Source organism: Micromesistius poutassou (assembly GCF_964030765.1).
Source record: "Micromesistius poutassou genome assembly, chromosome: 23".
Taxonomy (NCBI): Eukaryota; Metazoa; Chordata; class Actinopteri; order Gadiformes; family Gadidae; genus Micromesistius; species Micromesistius poutassou.
The window spans coordinates 3,624,841-3,644,142 of NC_140293.1; the positions used below are offsets into that span (position 1 = coordinate 3,624,841).

General features: G+C 46.2%; 1 protein-coding gene across 1 annotated transcript in view; it reads right to left on the reverse strand.

The window, feature by feature from the left end:
• Nucleotides 1–19,302, reverse strand: part of ehbp1l1a (EH domain binding protein 1-like 1a) — a 37,481-nt gene that overhangs the window by 6,767 nt on the left and 11,412 nt on the right. Inside the window, exons 7-21 of the mRNA XM_084487600.1 lie at nt 16,995–17,054; nt 16,782–16,881; nt 15,167–15,574; nt 11,323–14,952; nt 11,128–11,193; nt 7,224–10,312; nt 6,374–6,419; nt 5,970–6,176; nt 5,130–5,675; nt 2,001–4,385; nt 1,710–1,845; nt 1,346–1,512; nt 1,204–1,252; nt 296–805; nt 163–214 (exon numbers count right to left, since the gene is read on the reverse strand). Of these exons, the coding sequence (XP_084343726.1) occupies nt 163–214; nt 296–805; nt 1,204–1,252; nt 1,346–1,512; nt 1,710–1,845; nt 2,001–4,385; nt 5,130–5,675; nt 5,970–6,176; nt 6,374–6,419; nt 7,224–10,312; nt 11,128–11,193; nt 11,323–14,952; nt 15,167–15,574; nt 16,782–16,881; nt 16,995–17,054 (11,451 nt within the window). The remainder of the gene's footprint in view (nt 1–162; nt 215–295; nt 806–1,203; nt 1,253–1,345; nt 1,513–1,709; nt 1,846–2,000; nt 4,386–5,129; nt 5,676–5,969; nt 6,177–6,373; nt 6,420–7,223; nt 10,313–11,127; nt 11,194–11,322; nt 14,953–15,166; nt 15,575–16,781; nt 16,882–16,994; nt 17,055–19,302) is intronic.

Sequence of the window (19,302 nt, forward strand, 5' to 3'; positions counted from 1 at the left end):
GAGCAGGAAACATGAATGACGCATGATTTGCATGGATTACACAGAAAATAAGACAAACCGATAACATCAACAAAGATGAGGTTGTCATACACATCCAGTGCTTAATAAATAAATATATATATATATAAAGTATCTTTATAGAAATACTTCAGAACTATTTACCCGCTTCCAATTTCCTTTGCGCGGTTTCCCCCTCCTCCTGCCCTCCGACCACCTAAAAAGACAAAAGGCATTGTTTCCACGACAACAGGAAGAGCATGAGGAGAGACGGTGTCCTGACAGTCGGTCCCCCTACCCCGGGTATCTCCAGCTCCTCCCCAGAACCGCCGCTCTTCCGTAGCGACCGGCGCTTCTTGACCAGGTCCGCGTCTTTCACGCGCGAAAACCCCGTCTTGGACAGGAAGTGGGTCCCCCGCTTGGTCCGCGGCGGCGGCACCAGCTCCCGGCCGGCCTTGCCCGCGTCCATGTTGTCGGGCGCCGTCGCCACGGACACGGACGTGGACGTGGACGACGTCTTGCCGTTGGTCTCCAGGGTGATGCCCTCCTCCTGGAGTTTCTGGGCGTAGTAGCGGGCGGCGGCCTGCGGGTCGGCGCTCTCGCGGCTCTCGCGGTCGGCCGCCACGCCGTAGCTGGACTCGCCGCCGTCCTTCTCGATGTGCAGGACGCTGAGCTCCTGGCCCGTGAAGTGTGTGCGGATCTGGTTCAGGTACGTCATGACGATGAGCCGGTCGGGGACCGCCAGCATGAACATGTCCGAGGGCCCCATCAGCCGCGAGATGCCGTGCTCGGCGAAGCCGTCGAAAGCCTTGGGGGGGGTCGATGGGAAAAAATATATATATTTCAAAACAAACACACAGCCCACGTAGTTTAAAGGGGATATTCTATACCACCAGGTGTGAGCCGATTTGAAAATCTGCCTCTTTTGACATCACAAGTGGGCGTGTCCAGATGTGTGATGGATCGATGAGCAACGTTTGCTACAGTCCACTGGGTAGGCTGATCCATCCAGCGCACATCTAGGTGGACACGCCCACTTGTGATATCAGAGGAGGCAGATTTTCCAAACGGCTTGTAACGGCTAATCACACTCACACCTGGTCGCATAATATGTCACCTTTAATGATTCGTATCAGATGACATTTGTTGACAAAAATGTGTTCCGTGTTTGGGGAAAAATGTCAGGAAGGAACTAAACTAAGTCACCTTTATATTGTTACTCTGGATGTCATAAGGGTCGAGCATCTCGTATTCGCTGTCCAAAAAAGAAAAGCATAAAATCACATGAAAACAGTTGCACAATACACACTCAATACCGCCATAGTTTTCCAGGTGAAGAGTTCCTTACATCTTGTCGGGATGGTAGTGGTGTAGGATGGCGCAGAAGGCGAGTCCATTCCTCCAGGATGTGCTGAAGTTTGTTATTTTGACACCCTTGTGGCCTTTTGTCACTTCCTGACACCAATGTAGTAACGACTGACTGGATGTCACAAGCTCCGGGCTGGCCAGCAGGCTCTAAAAGTACACACACAACCACACGCACACGCGCATGCGCATACACACACACACACACACACACACACACACACACACACACACACACACACACACACACACACACACATAATGTAGATGCATTAGTTATATTTGATACATTCAGCAAGAGGAGAAAACCTAATGCCTGTCACGTAAATGACAAGTAAAAAACATACTTCAGCATCTGGTGCCTCTGCCGACCCTTTCTGGGGTGTCTTTGGCTCACTGTCCCGGTAAGAACCACTTAAACGCTTCTTGCCACGAGGAACTGGAACTGGTCGGTCTAAGGACGTTTCTGTCGCCTCACCCTGGCTGGGGAGGGGCAGACAAACATAAGAAAAAGCATTAGTCAATATTTTCTAAGCAAAAGTTTGCAGGGCTTTCCTTAAGGTTCGGGAAATGGGACTGGACATTGAGGATATTTTTTTGGTGCCTTCCTTTCCTCCACACTTAAACAGACCACTTACCCTTCTTCCTCTACATCACCGGCAGCTACTGACAGAAGGCAAAAGCCCCCCTCTTCAGCTCCGACCTCCTGACCCAAGGTGATGTCTGTAGGCTCACTTTCATTCATCTTCTCTAAATGCTGCCAGTCATCCAGAGGAGCTGTGACCGTAGAAGCAATGCCCTTCTCAGGTTTAGCCTCCAATCCAATTTCACCATCGATCTGATCAGCCACAGCCTCCGTAGCCATTTCAGCATCTTGTGTCTCTGCAGATTTTTCAGTAAAAGTCCAGTCTTCGATGCCCTGCTCCTTCACTCTCAGAACCGCATCTCCAACAGATACCGGTTGAGGAAGTTCCACCTCGGAAGAAACTTGTACCTTGTTGGCTTCTTGATCCGACCCTAAAGTGGCGTACTCTGACCCAAGGATTGTGACGAAGCCTCCTTCAGAGTGAGAGCCTGATTCCAACGACGGTGAGAAATCTGTCGCATCCTGGTGACAGGAAGATGTCACATCCCGCTTTATACCCGAGCTTTCTGTGTCCGTTGAGAGCACAGACTCTGGAGGAGGTGTACTGTCTGGAAAAGTTGCGCTGAGTCGTTTTTTGGGACGTGGCATAGGAATCGGAGGGGAGATGATCGCCTGTTCAGCGCCGCGCAGAACCGTTTCATCGCCCACCATTTCGTTCGATTTCTCCGTCGAAGAGGGACACAACGAACCCGCTGCTGGTGTGAAGTTGTCAGGGAAAGAACCGCTTAAACGTTTCCTGATCCTCGGTTTTGCCACAGGCAAGCCTGACGCTCTGGTCTCAGAGCCGTCATCACCACCAATCAGTTTATCTTTGCTCTCAGCCTTCAGGCGACTTCTCCTCGGGCACACAGTGGGCACCGCCAGATGATCGACAGGAGGAAGAGGAGGAAGGCTACTGCTCCTCTTCTGGTGTTGAGACGTTTCCAGCCGTCCTGTACACAGAGGCGTGACTGACCTTCGTCCTCTCTGCCTGCCGGGCTTGGCCACGTCGTCTCTGGAAGAGCTCCTAGCGAGCCGAACTGAAGAACCAGGAGACGTTCCCTCGGCGGGCAAGGCATCTGGGAAGGATCCGCTGAGACGTTTCCTTGCCCTGGGCATCGGGATAGGGACAGACACTGGTGTGTCCTTCTTGTTGGACTCCGGTGTTAGAGGGATGGGAGCCACTTGTTCGGATTTCTGAGCAGCAGGAATTTGAGGCGTTTCTAGGGCCTGTATCAGGGTTTCCTCCTTGTCACATTTCTCACCCTCGTTGACTGTTTTACTGATAGAGTCAGGTGTAGGCACTTTCTTCTTTATTGATCTAGGAGGGGCTATCTTTCTGATAATTGAGAGACACTCTGTCGGCCTAACACCAAAATCAGCAGAGGATTCACTTTCTGGTTTTGTTTGGTCGCTTTCCTTTATCTTCACTTTCAGGGTTGGGCTCAGATCAGCTTGCTGGTCGGACTGGCTTGATCCATTTAGAGAAGACTGGCTGGAGGGTTTCTGTTCTGGGGAAACCCATTCTGGATGTTTAACATTATCAGAAACATCAGTTTCTCCAGACAGATCAGTTGGATAATCCACTTGGGTCACTTGCACCCTTATATACAGCATGTCAACTATTTCACCGGATCCATCATCGCTTTCGGCATTGCTTAAAGCCTTTGTGGCTCCCACAGAGGGCAGTGGTATTGATGACGTTACAGATGTTACTGGATCACATCTGGCTCGGACATCCAAGGACGGCTGCACATCCGTTTTCGGAACGGGAACATTTTTACTCAACTTGCCCTTTTTCCTGGATAGCTTCTGTGGAATTTCCGGGAGAGTCAGGGAAACATTGTTTGTTTTCTGTGGTGTTTCGAGTGGTGTAGTTTCATCTCTTTTTCTGACACGCCGCGGAGGGACAAGTCCTCCTTGTATTTGCACAGATTCCCGTTTGTCTTTTTGAATCTCCATTCCTTCTGGAGGGATACTGCTACCAGCGCTTCCACTACTACAGCTGCTCACCACCGTGGGCTGTGAGGAAACCACCTCTGTAGATTCTTGAGTTTCAGTTTCTTGTGTATCAGCTTTCTTCTGGACATGTGGAGAAGGTATCCCCGTTTTTCTCTTGGTTCTTCGGGGAGGGACTATTTCAGCAGTCGGCTGTGTTGGAACAATCTCTGTCGGAGGGTCAGCAACGTCGTTCTGTGTATTTTCAAGGTGGAATGCGTCGCATTTGGGGCCCAGGGGATCGGGCTTGTGCTCTCGCTCATCTTGCTGGGGGAGAACCTTTGACTGGGGTGGAACTAGAATGGAAGTCATCTCACTATGTTCTTTCTCGTTATTAGTAACCACAGCCTCTAGTGCTGGTGACTCCATGGCGGGGGCAGATGCTTCCCCTGTGCTTTGCCTTTGGGAGGTCAAGGACAAAGAAGGACAGGCTTAAAATTTCTGGTTTGATTGCTTGTTACAACGTTAGATGCAAGAAGCATCACATTTTTTGCATGATCACACACACACACACACATTGCAAAACTTGATTATCACAAGCTGTGAGAACAAAAATCAACGGAAAAGGTGCTGTAGGTACGATTTGAGAGTTGAAAAGAAAGAACGGAAAAGAGCAGCTTTTTTTGAAACATAACCAAAGAAAGTCCCCTCCCCCTCCCCCCCTATGTTTCTCCAACATTGAGAAGTATTGCATTTCCGACCAGTGATTGACAGGCAAAATAGTTTTTTTTGATGGATAGATTTGCTATTTCTACATTTCAACAAATTACAAAAAAAAATTTAATCATACCCACAGCGCCTTATATTAAATCAAATCATATAACATAGAAATATCTCAATAATCTTCCACACAAACACATGCGTTTAAGCACCACATCAATACGTGAGCACAAAGACAAAGACAACTATTTATTTCGAGACCACCATTGATTGCAGCAATCATATCTTAAAATATCCAAAATAAGGTTAAATTACCGGTTCCAAATCATTGACTGATGTTAATAGCAAACAAAACCAAGCAGTCATATATGATAGCAGAACAGAAGGCCAAACGAGAGTTACGACAGAAGTATCACAACGCATTGACAACTGTTTATACTTTCACGCCGTGCAGCAGAAGAGGTCTTGCCCCCATGCCACTCACCCGTTATCCACGAGTGCATTTTCAGCCCCTTTTTGTCCTATCTCAGCCTGGGACGTGGTCTCACCTTCAACTGATGATTGAACCAACCCCTGCTTTATGACCAATCTATCCTTACTGCCCCATGGATCAAAGGAGACCTGCTCTTTCTCCGCTCCCTCAAGCTGTGCTTTTGATATTTCATCAATATCTGCCTCAGTTAACGGTGGCCATTTCTTCATGGCACTCAAGCCCACCACTTCCGGTGACCCGTCGCTTCCCTCTGAGGACGCCGACGCAGACCGATCCTCTGCCAGATTCCACATGTAGGGCTCCGCACTCATCAGGGGTTCTATGCCCAGTTTGCTTTCACTTTCAATTTCACTCAGGCCCTCGTGATTGGCCGTCTCTATTAAAGCAATGTTGTCTGGGGAAAGCGGAGGAAACCCGTCGAACGGGATGGTGGAATCTTTGGACTCTGGATCAGGTGAGGACGAGGCACCCTGTGGTCGGACAGCTTCAGCTGCACCAGAACCAGACGGTGCCAGAATGGACGCTACGGTCTCATAACTGTGAGGGAGGGATACTTATTTTAGTGACAAAGCCATGGATGGGGCAAAAACAAACGAAAACCAAAACAATATTTTACATCGAAACATTATATATTCATCTTGCCTCCTTGAAGGCCATCCATTCCATTACAATAAGAAATCAATCTGTATTAGGAGTGTATACACTGTTGACGGTCAAAATAAAAATAGAACAAAAATGGTTTATATTTTTGATGTTATCTCTCTTAGAAGTTCATTCAATGCACACACTAAACCATACACTATAGATGCTTCAAACCAAGGTTCAACTTACCCTCTGTTGAAAACCCCCACAATTGTATTGACTAGTCCTGAATTGTCTTTCCCTTTTACTAACAAGGACGACTCCATCTCCTGAGCTGTCACTGTGCCTTCTGCTTCCAATACTTCCCAACCTAAGACTAAATCCAGCTCCGGTGGATCCAAGTGCATCTTGGCAGTGTCCACCTCCTCTGCTTTAGGCTTCTCTATTTGCGGGTTTCTAAGGACCCAGACACAATGTTTTAAGAAAGGTTCTTGCCAGAACAAAACAAATGCAGCAGTAAATATATACTATATAAATAACCTGTATTTTGTTATTCAAGTTTCTAGCTACTTCAGATCTGGTTAGACATGATTTTGCATCAAACTACGCAAGAACACTCCACCAAACCATGCAAGAGCTCTAGACTCACTTACCCATCGAGCACAAAGGCTTGTTCTGAACTTTCTTTAGATTTGACCTCTGTTACAATACGAAAGAAACAACAAACAAACAAATAAATCATTTAAATTACAAAAAGAATCGCGTAAAGGGAATTATAATACACAACATATTGAAGAAGAAAGTACTAATACCTAACTTTGAATATGGATTCACCTCGTTTGTTTCTCATTCGGCTAAATTAATTCCTAACAATTTATATGTTTTTCCCCTTCTTCAGGTCCTCATCCCTCTCCCTGCCAGACTCCTGTCTTTAACCCCCACTGTATGTTAATCAAACGTTAAAAGTTAAAATTGCTTTCGTCCTGTTTTATCCCCAGATCCTCCAGACCTGTATCTACCCCCCCTACTGTTTTAGAGGAGTTGATCAAAGGATTTGATCAATTGAGGTATAGGTTAAAGCATTTAATGGCCTTTCTTTCATCCTGCAGTCAAACAAAAAATCCTGTGCCAATCTCAGGTATTATACAACCAGAATGCTGTTGGGGATTGGCCTTTTCAAATAACGGTAGCCCAATTGGAAATAGGGGGGTTGCACCTTTCTGTAATCTATAACCTAGAGAACATCTAACAATTGAATGGCCTCAGATAGGACCACCCTTGTCATGTGTATTGATATACTGTTGTAATGTCCTTGTACTGTGAAATTAATCAGAGAATCACTGTAGGACTGTGCTGGTTGTTTATGGTATCCTGTGAGAGCCCACGAATAAAGGATTAAACTTAAAGTCTGGAATCCGTGGTCTGTTTGGAGCCGAGGACTCAGAAACGACACCTTGATTTGAATCTTCAACATCACTCTAACATACACTAACAATATCTCACCATTTGCCTGTTCCACAGCTGGGACGTTCAGAGGTGTAGAGGTAAACCCAGTGCTGCTTGCTTCTATAGGAGAAGACTGACTATGGTCTGCATGTTGCAGTTCTTGTGGTTTAGAGTCATCGGTTGTCGGCATAGAACCCTCAACTGCTTGACTCTCTGTTGGGGTCGGGGGCAGAATGGAGGGGAACCCAGGAGTCTGGGCCACGGATGGACACGATGGAGCCATTAATGCCAGATGTTTCATATTCCCTTTATCTTTGGCAGTCCACTCTGCAATAGACATCTTCTTCTTTGGCAGATTCTTGGGGAGGGTCTCGGTGTTGTGTATCCTATCCTTTGTGTCCGTAGATGAGGAGGTAATCATTCTGGCTGATGGAAAACCTGGAATTGTGGAACAGCATGGTGCCGATGCATACAAACTGACCATGTCCAGGGGTCTGTTTTCCACAGGAGCAGATGGTAAACCAGGCACCCCGGTGGCTTTAGGGCAGGATGTCACCAATGTCATCATACTTGACGTGACGTTGGAACTATATGGGTACGCCTGTCCAGAGAGTGGCATGATCCTCTCTAATGGTTTGCTTTCAGACCTCATCCACAGGAGTATGGGTTCCATTAACCAACCCGTGCATTTGACTTCAGTCATGGATGGGAATCCTGCGATAGCTGAAGCTCTAGGGCAGGGAGGCATGAGGCTGCCATCATGGGGCTCTGTCTTGGATCTAGGCGCAGAAGGGAACCCAGGAATTGTTGATGCCTGCGGACATGTTGGAGCCAGGGCTAGCATTGCTTTCCGAGTCTCTCTGTCTTGGATTAGACTGTCTGTTGTGAAAATGCTGGCTCTCTGAAGGTCGCCCGACAAACTCTTCAGCTCGATCGACTCTTCAGCAGAAATCCATTGTAGTTCTGTAGTTCCGTGAAGAGTTACACCACCAGGGAAGATGGACTCTTTCGGACAAACCGGTCGTAGTTTTGACATACTGCACTGAGGGGCAGATGGGAAGCCAGGTAGCATTGGTGCTCTTGAGCAAGAGGGAACCAAGGCCCACATATTGTTTGATTCGTCTGCGCCAACGGCTGAGTTTTCAATCATAAACTGAGGAATTTTCAGTGGTTGCTTGTTTATTAATGAACAAGGTTCAGCAACCCATTCTAATCCACTGACTCCTTCAACTGATGGGAATCCACATATATTGGAATACTGAGGGCACAGTGGGAGGAGATTTACAATATTCGGCCCAAGATGTAAAATGTTGGGATTTGGAATTGATGGAAAACCAGGCAGAGTGGTAGCCTTAGGACAGGAGGGTAGAATAAACAACATATTATTCCTGTCATCTGCGTTAACTTGGGATCCATTTAACATAACATTCACCTTCAACACTGATCTCTTCAGTAATATCTCCCTTGGCTCTTGCACCCAAGTGGCATTGGCTCCACTCTTAATCGAAGGCATTCCTTGAATACTGGAAACATCGGGGTATGTCGGGAGCTGGTTGATATTGTTATGTAGTCCATAATTGTCTATGTGTGGTTTTGGAACTGATGGAAATCCTGGAATCTGTGCCTCCTTTGGACAGGAAGGTACCAGGAAAACCATTGCCTTCATGGTGTCCCAATCATTTTCATTCTTGACTGTGAACAAGAGCTCCTTATGCTCAGGTGTTCTCGTCCACAATGGCTTGTTGCTTATCGCCCACTCTTGACATTGTGTGTATTGAGAGGAGAGGAATCCTGGTATTTCTGAGACCCTCGGACAACAAGTGGAAAGATACACCATATTTGGCACCTTTCCAAAGTCCAGATTCTTGGGTAGCAGCACAGAGGGGAATCCAGGAGTTTGTGACTTCTTAGGACAACTTGGTACAAGGGACAACATTCCAGTCATTTCTTTCGTCATTTGAAATTTGTATGGTACAAATAAAGGAGTCTCCCTGAATTGCTTCTCCAGCAATGGCTGACAATTTGAGGGCCAGTTTTTGTATTCAGCTGTCTGGATTGATGGAAACCCGACAATATTAGAGACTACAGGGCACGATGGAAAAAGGTCAAATTCATTAGGCCCATGATGGATCACTGTTGGCTTGGGGACCGAGGGAAAGCCAGGGATTGAAGCTTCTTTGGGACAGGTTGGGCTTAGAGCTACCATCGGTTTCATTGTGTCCTTATTTAATATATCTTTGATGATTATTGCAGTGGTTTCTTTCTTCTTTTCCAAGAGAGGTGTGCCGTCTGTTAGCCATGTTGTGTTCAAAGACTCTTGTGATGATGGAACACCTTGGATATAGGAGACTTTTGGGCAAGAAGGTAAAAGGCTTACCATATTTTCTCTATAACTAACTGTTAAAGGTGAGTTAAGTACTGATGGAAATCCAGATATCTTAGCTTGCTTTGGGCAAGTTGGTACCAAATGCATATTTTTCATTTGATCTCTTTCTTCTTGGGAAATGTCCGTCATAACATTGCGTAAATGTATATATTTTTTCTCAAATAGTGTGTCTGGAATAAAAGCCCATGAGGCGTTATCACACTGAGAGATTGATGATAAACCAGGTATACTAGATATATTAGGGAAAGTGGGCAGGATATCTACCATGTTTGTTCTATCATTGATTACACAGGGGCAAGGTTGCAGGACAATGTCCTTGCAAACATTTGGGGGATCGGTCCTTTCAGTGCAGGACAGCTGGATGTCACCCATGTATTTGTTTAATTCAGCCACCCTACTATTGTCTGTTTTGTTTTCAATTGGAGGTAATCCATGTGTATCACCCACTGTGTTTTTAACGTAATGATCTGGAGTGCTTTGTTCCTCTGTCTTTCCTTCATCCAAGACAGCTCTTTTCGAAGGGAATCCGTGGATTTTGGTAGCCATGGGACATAAAGGCCCCATATCAACCATTTCTCTTATCCCCATACACTGCTCTTCGTGTTCTCCAGTATATAGCTGTACAGCAGTCTTGGGGAGCTGCTCCCATAGTATGCTCCGGTCGGTAGGCCCTTCTCCGGAGTGGATGTTGATGGATGGGAACCCGCGTGCAACAGCAGCAGAGGGACATGACGGGAGCAGTGAAACCATGTTTTGATTTCTATGGAGAGGGCAAAGTCATAATCAGGGGCAACCTCAACGTTACCAGCTAAATCCAAACTGCAGTGCTGTGCACTCCTTGTACTGAATTAATCAGAAGTAATAAACACTTAATTGTCCGACGGCAATCATCATCGTCAACATAATTTCAACCGGCTTTACTGTTGTTGATATTTAATACAATTGTCTGCGTAACAACTACTCTACAATAAAATATGTTGTTCTTTACTGAATTATCATTTCTAATTATAAATAATATAATAATTAATTAAGATAAGAATTATTATCTTGATTATTATCTTGAATTGTGCATCCTTCTGTATCAACACAAATGGCTTGAAACTTTGTTATTCACATATGAAATAGCATCATTACAAAACAAATATTGTTTATATATATTGTATATAAGTTTTGCAAATCCATCTCATGAGCATTCAATGCAAATCCATGCCATGCAAATATACACCAACCAAACCACAAGCCCACAGTGACATATGGTCAAATGCTACACTCTCTCAGGCACGTAGTAAGGAGTGAGGGGGCCCGAGTGCCTAGTGTCATTGGACACTGACATCCCTTGACACTCTCCTTGACACTCTGTTCTCTGGAAAGACACACACACACACATCTAATAATATGGTGGCCTGGAGAAAATTGACAAAAGGGGAAATGATTCATGAGATTAACCCCAAAAGAGCAAATAACAAACGACAGCAAAGAAAACTTAACCTAAACTACAAATTAGTCAGCCAGATGATGAAATGATGCAAAGGCGAGAAGTCAAAACAGGCCAGCAGTCAAACCCTTGCAACCCACCTCTCTCTCACACTCAAGACTAAGGCCAAATCAGGAGCCGAGTGCCACATTCTGCAGTGTAAGTGTCTGAAAATATAATGTGAAAGACAGGTCGTTCAGACACTACTTCTCCGATGGATGAGCACACAATTGTCTGTAAAGGTTCTGTCATGAATACATGATCTATTTTACCTGTTCCTGTTCCTGCTCACTCACCCTTTCTCTAGAGTTCCTACGTCTTCAGTCTCATTTTGAGGCCAAAATCCTTTTTCCACTTTATGAACACCAGACGCTGCGCCACTTTGGAATTCCACTTCTTTCTTGTTAAATGAATATTGAGTTGCATTTGATTGAAGCAATATGTCCTCCACCTCTTTGGTTCCGCTTGAGTATTTGTCTCCTAAGAGTTCTGAATGTGCTGGCGTAAGGTCAGTGACAACAGACCCTTTAGAACAGAAAGAGGCTTCACTGGTCACTATCTGCCCAGTAACCTCTGCTCCATCTTGGTTCGGGGCTATGGATCGTTCCACAAACAATAGTTCAGCAGACGGAAAGCCTGGGCTGAGGGCCCGTCGAGCACATAGTGGCAAAATACGTAGCATCCTTTCAATGTCACTCGATGGCAGCTCCTTCACTTTCCAACTATGCTGAAGGCCACGACACATACCTAACCCTTTCTGCCAAATAGTATTTCTGTGTACTTCCCAGTCATCTTGGTTAGCTGTGTGGTTTCTGGCCGGTAGACCTGGAATCTCTGAGCGTTTTGGGAAAGTAGGCTCATTGTTCACAGATGTGTGTTTACTTTGAGGAAACTTGGAAGGAAATCCCGGGATAGAAGATGTCTTGGCACACGGCGGTAACATTGACACCATTATTTTAAGCATATGTTTTTCACTGTGAGACGTCCTTTCACCATAGATTACTGTTTCACGTTTTCTGTTCCCTGGTGGTCTTTCCCAAATCAATCCTTTATCCTCATTCCAAACATCTTCATCTAGATCTGAGGGATATCTTGAAGGTATTCCGGAACATCTAGAATGCTTTGGACAAATGTTCTGAAGATGTAGTATACTTGGTACATCTGCTAAAAGGCTGATTGAGTTAGATGGGAAGCCTGGCAAACAAGCCTCTCTTGGGCATGATGCTAACATAGATACCATGTTTGTGACCATGTCGGAATCAACTGAATACATCTTCTCAAAATGGAGCACTGATCTCAGTTTAGGAGATGAATGTGACTGTGCATCAATTGACCAATTAGCTGCTTTGCTATGGTTTAAAGATGGCATTCCAGAAACTCTCGACATTTTTGCACAAGTAGGTCGCATATTTAGCATATTTAGACTGCAAGCAGATGTCTGCCTCCATACAGAGGGGAAACCAGGAACACTTGAAATCTCAGGACAAGAAGGCAATGCCGCAGCCATACTTTCCGTGGATTGTACATCTCTTAGATCACACTGTAGAATTTCAGCGCATCGTTTCTGTGCTGGTCTGTTCAGTATTATCGGTTTATTTTGAGAATACCAGCCTTTGCTTTCAGGATGAATGCAAATTCTTGATGGTAAGCCACAAACATGAGTCTGTCTAGGGCATGTAAGTACAAGATTCACCATACTATGTGTTGATTTCTGCGGTGCTGAAGGAACACCAAAGATTAGAGAATTCAAAGGACAGGATGGCAACATGGCTACTGAACTACACCACTGTCTCTTTTCAGGGCAATGAAAATACCTTGTGAGGTCACCTTTGATCAACAACGCACCTTTCCTTAAGGGCTGCACTAATACGAGCTGTTTATAAGTTTCTGAATCCTTACCATATGAGCTATATTGTTCTTTAGAAGGAAAACCAGGGACCCTTGACTTTCTGGGGCAAGTGGACCGTATGCTAACAATAGAGATCTCTTGTCTTGGTGCGGATGGAAAACCATGTATTCTGGCCTTTTGTGGACAAGAAGGCATCATATCTACCATGGCTTTCATCATACTGTGATTACTGCACAACATCTCTTGGCAATGACCCATGCGTATCTCTTCTTTAGCCAACGGCTTTAGCCAAAAGGAACTACCAAAGTCCCAAACGTTCTCTCCACTCTTAATACACGTTATAGATGCTAAACCTAAAGCTTTGGCCACCTTTGGACAAGAAGGCAGAAGGTTTGCCATACTGGGAGCTTTCATAGTGGCAAAGGGGAAACCATTGATGGATTTCTTGCTTGGGCAAGATGGTAACATATTTACCATGTTCAGACATTCTGTACTCATTTTGGACATTTCATCCACAACATGACAACGTCCGTTGCTCAATGGCCTGCATAATAGTTTGGTTTTCAGATCCAGCCAGGTGGTACTACTGTCTGAACCCAGTGGATTCCTGGTTGTAACGCCTGCAATCCTGCTTGCCATCGGACATGTAAAATAATTACTGACCATACTGGGTGCTATTCTTTTGGGGGCTGAGGGAAAACCTGGAAGACTGGACCTCACAGGACATGAAGGCCAAATGGTCACCATTCTGGAATCAACACTGGCCACATTATGATTGAGATCTATCTGCGCAAAAAGCCCTTCTCTGTTCTTCAATGTTCCGTACCACACCAGAGACGTATCCTTATGCCAGGACTTATCTGCACCCTCTGTACACATTTGAGAGGGCATGCCCATCACTCGGGCAGCTTTTGGACATGTGGGCCGAAGTTTTGCAAAGCTGGCCTCCTTTCTAGGTGTGGAGGGAAAGCCGGGGATGACTGCTGTCCTGGGACAGGCTGGTGACATGAGAACCATGTCCTTTAGATGCTCTGTATATGTGTCTGGCCTGCCAGATATGTGGAAAACAAATGGTTCTTTTATCTGTACTATTTTGCTCCAAAGAACACTTCTATCCATGAAACTTTCCTTATAGCAAGAATCCAATGGAGTTGAGGCTAAACCTGGAACACTTGTCACTCTGGGGCATGAGGGAAGGATATTGACCATATTTGGCTCATGTTTCGGAACAGTTGGAAAACCAGGAATAGTGGTCGATTTGGGACAGGATGATATCATGTTTACCATATTTGCAATAATTGCATTATCACCACAGAGTAAATGCTTATAATTTGAATGTGCACACGACACCATTCTCTTGCTGGGTAACTTTTCCAGCAGTGATATCCCATCAGTTGGCCAATCTACATCCAAATGTCGGTCTAAAGATGAAATCCCAGGAATGACTGAGCGCTGTGGGCATGATGGCAGTAGCTCTGCAACACAGGGCTCTCTCACTATGTCATGCTTTTGCTTTGAGGTCACCGAAAATCCAAGTGAAGCATCTTCCCTTGGATCAGAAGACGGCATGTCTTCTATAAATGTATCGCTACACTTGTTTTCCATAATAATATACGGGGTGGCCTGCTTGTCCCTCGTATCTAGCCTGTCACCATGTGGCTTTGTGTCCATAAACAAATGGATTGTTTCTGTTCCCTCTTCGAAATGCTTTTGGGTCAGAACAGGTACATTTAAGATTGTCGCGCTGCAGGATGCCAGGCGAGCATCAGCCTCTTCCCCATGTGTCTGTGCTCGTACTCCGACATCGGACACTTTCTTCAAAGTGGCTGGCAGTGGCGCAGCCATGGCCGCAACATCTTTCGGTTTCCTGTTCTTTTTCTTTGTTTGCGGTTTTCCTTTCTGAGCAGCGGCTGGGATTTCCGGGCACTGCGTTTGAGAATCATTTGAGGACAATGTGTCCGTCACCATGTTGTGTTTTCCACAACTGGATTCTAGTGTTATGCTCATTGCTGTTGAAGTGGACTCAGAGTGGACCTCTTTGTGGCCAGACAGTAACGAAGCAGCTGGTCTCTTCTCTCTAAACAGACAAGGGCACATCAGAGACGAGAGAGACGATTTAATGACCCTACCAATCATCAAATATGATGGCAACACCCCTTTTTCAATGATGGACTGAGACTAATTTGTATGTATAGCTACATTAATATCAATTCAAGTACGGGACTCTAAAACAAACTATGAATCATCTTTCCAAACTACGCCAGAAAGAGTGAGCACCATGCTACACTTACCCTAAATCCATAGTTACAGTGTAATCTCCCATGGGATCCACAACAACATCTTGCGTTTGCTCTACTGCTATTCTTTGCTTCTGGTTTGGGACGGTTTCAAAGGGTTGACCTATCGGCTTACTCTGAACCGATTTGGATTTGGCATTCGGGCTCCCTAACTGAATGGTCATCTGGGTCATGTGACTCTTATGCCTGTCTGAGGATTCTCCGACCGAGGGCTGGGGACCAGCCGGCCCTTGCGTGAGCGTAGCGGTGAGGGAAGGGGCGGGCTCTTGGACTTTGAGACCAGCCTCCATCGGGTTTGGTTTGGTTTCGACCCTCTGGGCTTTAGGCATCTCAAAATACTGGAGCCCGGGGGCTGAGGGCAGGCAGGGGTTAGTGGGCAGCATAAAGAGCAAGCTCTCGGGTCTGAAGGACAAACAAATGGGGTCAGAGGTCAAAGGTCAAAAGTCAACAGAGCGATTGCATCTCCAAAAGCATCAACGCCAAGCGTGGCCATCCCACTCCTCCTTACAGTCACGGTACATGATGACGATGCTCTCTCGCATTCATTCATTCACTGTATGATAATTATAGCCAGCCAGAACAGCATGTACAGCCAGCCATTGTTTAGTCACCATGACGTGCGTTGTAGAAAACAAATTCCTTTTATTTTATAAAGGCTTTTGTAGCATCAACATGTCTCAGCAGAAGTCGACTTATCAGCAGCTTTGTTCAGAAGATACTGATTTTTCGACAGATTTCTGAGGAAAGAAGGCTACTCCCTTTTCTGAGAAAAACAATGCTATTGAGCAAATGTTATTTCAAGATATGGGTTACGGTCTTAACCAATTACAGCGCGTGAGACAACTTCTTCTTCTCCATACATTTCTAAACACATACATTTTCTGGTTTCAGTGAAATTCAGTGACTTTTTTCTATGATCACATATTCACAGCATAGACGAAAAGGAAGCACAATAAGCCAAGAATACAGCGAGAAGGAAAAAGTTGAAAAAAAATTGCACTTGTGTCATTCATTCAATTGAATAAAAATATTTATTTTGTTGCATCAAGTCAGCCCATCTCTCACACAATACATTGCACATGCTTAAGTTCAAACATGCTGCAGTCCAGTTAATGGTAACACTTTATAATAATGTAATATGTCAAATATATAAGCCTTTAGTTAATGATGAAACAATCCTGAACAAAACATGGATATAAATTTGTAGATGATGAATAAATGCTATGTTAAAGGGCCCCTATTGTCTTGCGATGTTGATTAGCCAATACAAGCCATGTCAAAATCTGCCCTCTGGTGCCATCACAAGAGGGAAAGTCCACCCAGATGTATGATGGATAGGTCAGCCTACCAGTTGGTACAGTCCACTGGATAGGCTGGTAAGCCTGGTGAGTCTTTATTAATAATCTACAAATGTATATTCATGTTTAATTAAATATTACTTCCTCATTAACTAATGGCTTATAAAATACATGACTGAATGTCATCATAAAGTGTCACCCAGTTAATAAACTCAACGGGGATGAAATGGTTAATCCCAGCACGCCTGGCCCTTGCACCAAAACCAAACTGCTGCCCCTGATCATGATTCAGCCAGGGTACGTTCACTTACCCCGCTGACCTCGTGACCGGCTCCACTCCGAAGGGGGCTCCTCGCTTCCTCTCCTGGGTCCTGGACGGGTCCAGCTTCTGGCTGGAGATACGGTTCATCCCTGTAACCAAAACCCCACCTAGCATCAGAAGCTAGCAATGTGGTGTGTGTCTACTAAAGACACGCAGGCAACCACCACTGGAGAAGAAGAAACAAGCACATCGTGGTTCTCACCTGTGGGTACCGAAGATGCATTGTCCTCCTCCAGCAGCGTGCATAGTTGCCTCTTGTATTCTGAAAAATAAGGTATGAGAAAGAGAAAACAAAACCAATATGAGAGGATTTGGTAAGCCAGCGTTGAGAGCGTGCACGTCTCTTAAAAGTGCTTTTATTGGCCTTTTGAGAGTCGACTGTTAAGCAAACTAGTTAGCAGTAATGCTAACTTGAATTAACCAACAGGGTAAGCCATGAGCTTCTCTCATTTGGTGTCTAACCGGGAGGTCACTACGTGGACTCTGGGTCTTCAGTACCTGGATCTTGGTTATTTGGGGAAACTAGAGAGGCTGGTGCTGGAAGAGGAAGCTGGGGGGCGTTTGGGGCAATGGGAGGCTGACGTTGGGGGACAGGGGGCAGAGTTTCAGGGGTCTCTACTGCGGGAGCGTCCTTGGACCTCCATGAAGGGGTATGTCCAGGCCCCCCTGGGTGGGTCTGGTCAGGCAGAGGCAGGTCTGACAGGAGAGCAGAGGAGGCAGGGCACATGATGAGGATAGAGTGTCGAAGGCAGGCAGGAAGTACAAACAGAAAAGGGAAAAGACAGGGGACAGAGCACAGGGAGTATGCAAAAGAAAAGAAGAATCCACCTGCTGAAACATGTAGTGCCTGCAGGTGCCTATAAAGAGCCGTGTGCCTGGCAGACACAAGGAGAACGCACACAATGTCCCTACTGGTGTGTACACATGGGATGAACCCGTTCTGAGAGAATGAAACAAACAAGCTGTCCCAATACAATGAATCTGATTGGTTGTATTAATCTCTGTCTCTCTTCTTAAATCTCTCTCTCTCTCCCTCGCCACCTCTTTCTTTCTCTCTCTTCTTCAATCTCTCGCTCTCTTCTTCAATCTCTCTCTCTCCCTCTCTTTCAATCTCTCTCCCCCTCTCTCCCTCTCTCTCTCCCCCTCTCCCCCCTCTCTATATTACACAGATAAGCTCTGGGTTCGGATGCAGAGCATAAACAGAGCAAACAGCTCAACAGATTCCAATAATCGGTCGGACGGGCGTGCCGTGCCCTTCACCGGGAGCACGCGGCGGTGCGGTGGGGGGGGCGTGTGAGTCCCCTCCCGCCCCTCAGCTGTACCTGGCTGGGAGACGGCAGCGGGTGGAGGAGGAGGAGGAGGAGCGGAGACCACCGAGGCAGGGGGGGACCAGCAGGAGGAGGAGGAGGAGACGGAGGTGACAGAGGTGACGGAGGTGAGGTCTGAGGCACGGGGGGCCGAGAGGAGCGCGAGGGCGCGGGGCGGCGGGGGGTCCCGGGACGGGGAGAGGTCAGGCTGGGCGGGGGTCTCTGGAGTCGGGGCCGGGGAGACGGGTGCGGGAGAGGGGGAGGGGAGGGAGGCGGGGGAGGCGGGGACAGGGGGAGGACAGGGGGTCTCGGGCGGGTCGGCTAGCTTGAGGAGGGAGCCTTTAGCGGCCCTGGCTCTGGCCTTCTTGGATTTAGGCCGGACGGGTTGGAGAGCCTTGGGAGAGAGGCTGGCTGGAGCCACATGGGCCTGGGGCTTAGGGGACCTCCACTCAGTCTGCCATGATGCTGGGGGTCCCAATGAGGGGGGGAGAGGATGGGATAGAAGAAGAAGAAGAGTAGAGTTGAGGAGAGGAGAGTGGAGAACCAACACAAACACAACCGAGCAGAAATACGGATATTAACATGGAAAACGAAATGAAAACAGCTGATGGAAATCAGAAGAGAGGGTCTATGAATAGAATGGTATTGTGTTGTTATTATGAAGGAGTTATCTCCTACGCATGAACAGTTAAAGCGGGCGGCACACTTCAAGAGAATAGGGCTTGTACATCAGAATGCATCATGGGATATTTGGTCGTAGTCATTGAAATTCTGAAATATCCGTAAATATGCCAATAAAGCCAATCGAAACGTCTCGCATAAGAAACGCTGTGGCAGTTTCAAACACATAAATGTCTATCCCTGATTGACAAATAATTTCACAACTATTCAATAAACATCGACCAAAACACTTGTTACTATCAATAACAATTCAATGGTCCTAGACTTCCGAAATGCAAGCGTTCATCAAGCGTCATTGTGATGTGTCAGACTCATCACGATGCACAAGTCCTATACTGCCAAGACAAACTTGTTTTTTTGACTCTATGACTAACGCCAATGAATCTTTTGTCAGGGTCAGCTGGTCGGAAATCCTCAAATAAGAGAATGTCTTGAATCACGCAAGGTGTGATTCATCAGGGCGTGTAGAGCTGGCAGTGCCGTCATCGGCACGAAAGTTACGAAATCTCGGAGGTTTTCAAC